Raw genomic sequence first — 4,906 nt, 5'->3', positions numbered from 1 at the left:
GCCCCATAGGGTTCCCAAGGAGCAGCTGGTGGATTTGAACTGATGACTTCTTGGTTAGCAGCCAAGCCCTTAACCACTGTGCCACCAGGACTCCCCTCCTAGCACAGCACCTGGTATATAGTGGGTACCCAACAGTTATTGAAGGAATGAACTGACATTTTTTTTAACTAAACTATACCATTCTATTCACAATTGCTGACTGTACTCTCGTCTTTTTTATAATTTTATTTACTTTGTTGTTGTTGTTGAAGATATACACAGCAAAACATACACCAATTCAACAGTTTCTACAGGTACAATTCACTGACATTGATTACATTCTTCGAGTTGTGCAACCATTCTCACCGTCCTTTCCTGAGTTGTTCCCTTCCATTAATATAAACTCACTGCCCCCTAAGGCTCTCTGTTATCAATTTGATTCCATATAGATAGTTCTTAAAAGAGCATAATGCTCAAGGCAGACATTTTTTACTAGTTAAGCTAAACTCTTGTTTGGTCCTAAGACAACTTTAGGGAATATTTTTGGTGTAAGGTCTAAAAACTATCTCAGGGCAATAGTTTCAGTGGTTCATCTGGCCTCCATGGCTTCAGAAAGTCTAGAGTCCATGACAATCTGAAATTCTGTTCTGCATTCTCCCCCTTTTGATCAAAATTCTTCTACTGAACTGACATTTGATTGACTTGAAGTACGAATAGAATTTGGTGGGGAGACAAGGAAGAAGGTGTGTATTTCAGGCATGAGGCTTAGCTTGTGCAAAGGTAGGAAGGTATGGGGGAAAAAGGAATGTTCCAGAACCCACAAATATCAAGACAGAGTTAAATCACCATGTGGGGGAGTGGAGGGATGAGGCTCAAATGCAGGCAAAGGCCAATGGCCGGGGCCTTCTAAGTCTGGCTGGAATTTTATCCTGTTGGCTGAGGAAAGCTTTAAAGGGGCTTCAAGAAGGAGAATGGCATGATCAGTGGGTTTTAGAAAGATTATTCTGATAACGTTTCAGAAGGTGGCTAAGGAGGGTGAGCTAGGAGGCAGGGAGGCCTTAGGGGTGATTTTGGCCAGGCCAGGTATTGCAAGGCATTTGCCCTGGAGCAGGGAGGGCGCAACCACAGGACGTGGCACCCCCAGAGGGGAAGAGGTCTGAGGACAAAGCCTGAGAACCACCAACACTTACTTAAACTCAGTGAGCAAAGAATAAACATCTGAAGAGCAAGAAGGAATGCCCAGGGGAAAGAAAAACAGGAAAGAGCTAAGCCTGGGAGCCCAGAAGGGAGAATGGTTCAAGAAGGAAACAGTCAAGAGAGCCAAAGGCCATCAAGAGGTCAAGCAAGATAAGGACAGAAGGTGCCCCCGATTTGGCCATCAGGAGTGCAGGACTCAGCGCAATGCTGAGTGGGAACAGACCCACTCGAAACAGTACATTATCCAGCCTGGTTTCGTGTTAGGGTTTCTGAGGGGCATTCTGGAGAAGGCCTTTATTGGTCAATGTGCTTTAGTCTATGGTCTCCCACAAGTCTGAACACAGTTTTGCTCTGGACCATGTTACCTTCATGGCTTAAGATCTAGTTGCCTTCCTTGAAGAAGAGAAATGGAAGAAGCCCAGTAGGGGTTGGGGGTCCTTAGTTTTAGTCCTGTCCCTGTCACTAGCTGAGGGGCCTCAGGTCTCAGTTTCTCCTGGGGTGATAAGTCCAGGTGGGCTCTAAAATCACTTTTGGAATCCTGGACAGCCCCAGTACACAGATTCAAAGAGTGTCGCAGACAACCGGGTCTCCACGCCCTCTGACTCAGCATTCCCCTCATTGCCTCCACGAAGGATTCTGGAAACCCCCAAAGTGGCCCATTGTGTGAGCTCAGTTTTCATGAGGGCAGAAACTGGGTTGAGAAAAGAGGCTATTTACTTTTTCCACCCAGCAGATGCTTAAGTAAATAGTGCCGTCCCCTCGAGTGGAGCCCGTTCCCTGCCCTCCTCCCTCCTGACGCTGCCTGCAGCATATAAGAGGAGACCTAGGGAGCAGGTGCCACACAAGACCATCGGAACCAAGACAGGGTTAGAGCCTTGCCCAGCCTCCTGCCACCATGAAGCTCGCTGTCATGCTTGCCCTGGTCACCCTGGCTCTCTGCAGCAGCTCTGGTGAGTGCCCTGAGTCCCTTCTTCCAGACCTGTGCTCTGAGACCCTCACTGCCACCTGCTTCTGCTCAGGAGAGGGAGCCAGCTGCCCACACCCTCTCTGGCTGCTGGGAGAGTCTGAGAATGCCAACTACCAGCCAGGGAGCCAGGTCTGGTGAACAGGCCAGTCTGAGGGTCTGAGGCTGTCAGGAAACCTGAAAATGACCCCATCTTCCGTATCCAACAACCTCGGAATCCAGGGAATGGAATCAACTGGAGGGAGGGAGGAAGGAGACCCCATAACGATGAGAGTGTCCAACAACCAGTGCAATAGGAGTCATGAGCTCCCCAAAGCCAAGACTTGACAAACCCCAAGATTCGAAGAGACCAAGGTACAGCCTCTAGGTTTAGGGTCTCCACACCACTCTGGCAGTCACAGGGGCCGGAAAGGGGGAGCTGCAGAGCCTCACATTCCCAGGAGAAACCCAACCCCAGGGAAGGTCATCCACTTTGGGCATTCAGGAGTAGTCCAGATAGGGATCTTCCCTTTGGAAAAAATCTAAGCCAGACTTGAGTGTTCTAAACATTTTTGTTCTCTGCAAAAAGGATTAGGAGTCTCTAAGTAGTTGCTGCTGTCACTGAAAGGAAAAGGATGGGAGAGAGGGAGGAAGCGAGGTGGGGAGGGAAGGAGAGAGAGAGGAAGGACAGGACAGGAGGAAGGAAGGACAGGAAAGATGGATGGAGGGATGTTGAGTGGGTGAGTAGATGGAAGGAAGGAGGGAGGGAAGGAGGAAGGAAGGAAAGGAGACATGGATGGATGGATGGATGGATGGATGGATGGATGGATGGATGGATGGATGGATGGAGGGATGGAGGGATGGAGGGATGGAGGGATGGAGGGATGATGGGTGAGTAGATGGGAGGACAGAAGGAAGGAGAGAGGTAGTATGAATCATTCCTACCTCCCTTCAAGCTCCCTGATCTTTTGGGAATTGAGTTATCCAACCCTGTTTTTCACTCTGCATCAGCCTCTTCCATCCCCATCTGAAAATGCGTTTTTTTGTTTTTTTGTTTCTTTTGAACATTTTGAACATTTCATGATACCCATGGAGATGGTAAGTTTTATGATGCTGGGGGCGGGGTGGGGCAAAAACCAAGAGGCAGTGAGGACAACTATTTTGTTCAGAAGTGTGTTTGTTCTTCAATTTTGGATTGAGATGTACATTAGTTAGAAGTTCCCAGTGCTGTGGATAGCAGTGGGCAGCTCAGTGAGAGAGGACCAAAACGTGTCCAAGGTGGGTCTGAAATGTTTTCGTGTGAGTGTGCACATATAACAATAACTAACATTTACTTAGCACTGACAGTGTGCCAATCACCGTTCTTAATCCCCTGCATGTATTATCTCTTTTCCTTTCTATACCCCTAAGATGTAGGGCTATTATTTCCATTTTATAGATGAGAGAACTGAGCCACATAAAGGTAAAGTAACTTACCTGATGACATAGGAAGATGCAAAGCAGTGATCTAAGATCTGGGGAGGGTTTGACTTGGAGTGACCACCTTGAGTGGGGTCCTAGGTTTGGAGCAGGGAAGCTGAATTGGAACACGAGGCAGAGAATCCAGGGACAGGGTACTTGAGCCTCAGTGGGAGGATGGGGTGAGCAGAGAGTTAAGAAATGGTGACTCTCCCTCATGTTCCTGGGGGCAGAGACCTGAGACAGGAGCACCGTCTGGGGATCACTAAGAGTGAAGGGAACAAGGGATAGACACAGAGGGGTGTCGATCTGCAGGCCCATTTGCCACTGGACCCAAGACCTGAGTGTGCCCACCTCTTCCAGGCCAGGGCTGGAGGCTCATGCTTGGCTGGTACAAGTGCTTCTTCCTGCCAGAGCCTGACTTTGCCCACAGGGTTGGGCCCATCACTAACCACTGGTAAGAGGCAGGTGTCTGGTGGGGACCAAAGCCTTCACTGCCCTCTGCCCAAGCTGTTCTCCTACAGCCCACACGTAGCATGAAAAATCAGACCAGCAGCTCCCATTATCAATACTCTGCCTAGCACTCCAGCAGCTGGACTAAATGGCACCTGGCCCCACCCCAACCCAGGAAGGCTCAGGAAAGCCACACAAAGCTGGTTGTCTCCCAGGACGCATCCACACAGCACCATGAGTCAGCTGCCTCGAGCATCTGCAGATACCGAGCTGATGTGCTACTCCAGCCGTGAAAAGGCTGCTGACCCTCTCGTGTGAGGCCTCGATACATGGGTTTTCCTTTTCCCGTGCTTCAGCCTCTGCGACAGTCTGCCGTAGCTTTCTACGAGTCATTGAACTCCTCTTCAAGGGCACACTTTCCAGTTTCGAAGATGCTGTTTCGCCTTTCAACCCTGATCTCGACATGATAGATGCCAGCATCCAGATGAAGAAATCGGTGGACAAGCTCCCCCAGAATGCCAAAGACAGCCTCATGAGGCTGACGGTAAACAGCTTCCTTCACTTACACTGTGAGAAGCGGGTTTGCAAAGTCCCTTAGCTGTCGTGTCCTCCCCAGGTGGCCCAAACAGTTTGTGCTCGACTACTGATCTAAAGGTTGGTGGTTCAAACCCACCCAGCAGCTCCAAGGAAGAAAGGCCTGTTGATCTGCTTTCATAAAGATGGTTGTTAGTTGCCATCAAGTTGATTCCAACTCATGGCGACCCCATGTGTGCAGAGTAGACCCGCTCCATGGGGTTTTCAAAGCTGTTACCTTTCAGAAGCAGATCGCCAGACCTTACTTTCAAGGCACCTCTGGGTGGGTTCGAACCGCCAACC

General features: G+C 49.5%; 1 protein-coding gene across 1 annotated transcript; it reads left to right on the top strand.

Annotated features, from left to right (window-relative positions):
• The first annotated feature begins 2,071 nt into the window (after positions 1 to 2,071).
• SCGB1A1 (secretoglobin family 1A member 1) lies at positions 2,072 to 4,628 on the top strand. The gene is made up of 2 exons (XM_023559787.2): positions 2,072 to 2,126; positions 4,387 to 4,628. Exons 1-2 carry the CDS (start codon positions 2,072 to 2,074, stop codon positions 4,626 to 4,628), a joined length of 297 nt encoding a protein of 98 aa, XP_023415555.1.
• Positions 4,629 to 4,906: the final 278 nt, after the last annotated feature.

The sequence above is a fragment of the Loxodonta africana genome, chromosome 7 (genome assembly GCF_030014295.1).
Source record: "Loxodonta africana isolate mLoxAfr1 chromosome 7, mLoxAfr1.hap2, whole genome shotgun sequence".
Taxonomy (NCBI): domain Eukaryota; kingdom Metazoa; phylum Chordata; class Mammalia; order Proboscidea; family Elephantidae; genus Loxodonta; species Loxodonta africana.
The sequence above is the reverse complement of the archived record's forward strand: the minus strand, read 5'-3'. Positions and strand labels throughout refer to the sequence as shown.

Excerpts from the sequence above, each read along its gene's own strand:
- SCGB1A1 (XM_023559787.2), top strand. The coding sequence starts at position 2,072 with ATGAAGCTCGCTGTCATGCTTGCCCTGGTCACCCTGGCTCTCTGCAGC. Across the intron at positions 2,127-4,386 it reads GGCTCTCTGCAGCAGCTCTG|CCTCTGCGACAGTCTGCCGT; the intron begins GTGAGTGCCCTG and ends CCCGTGCTTCAG.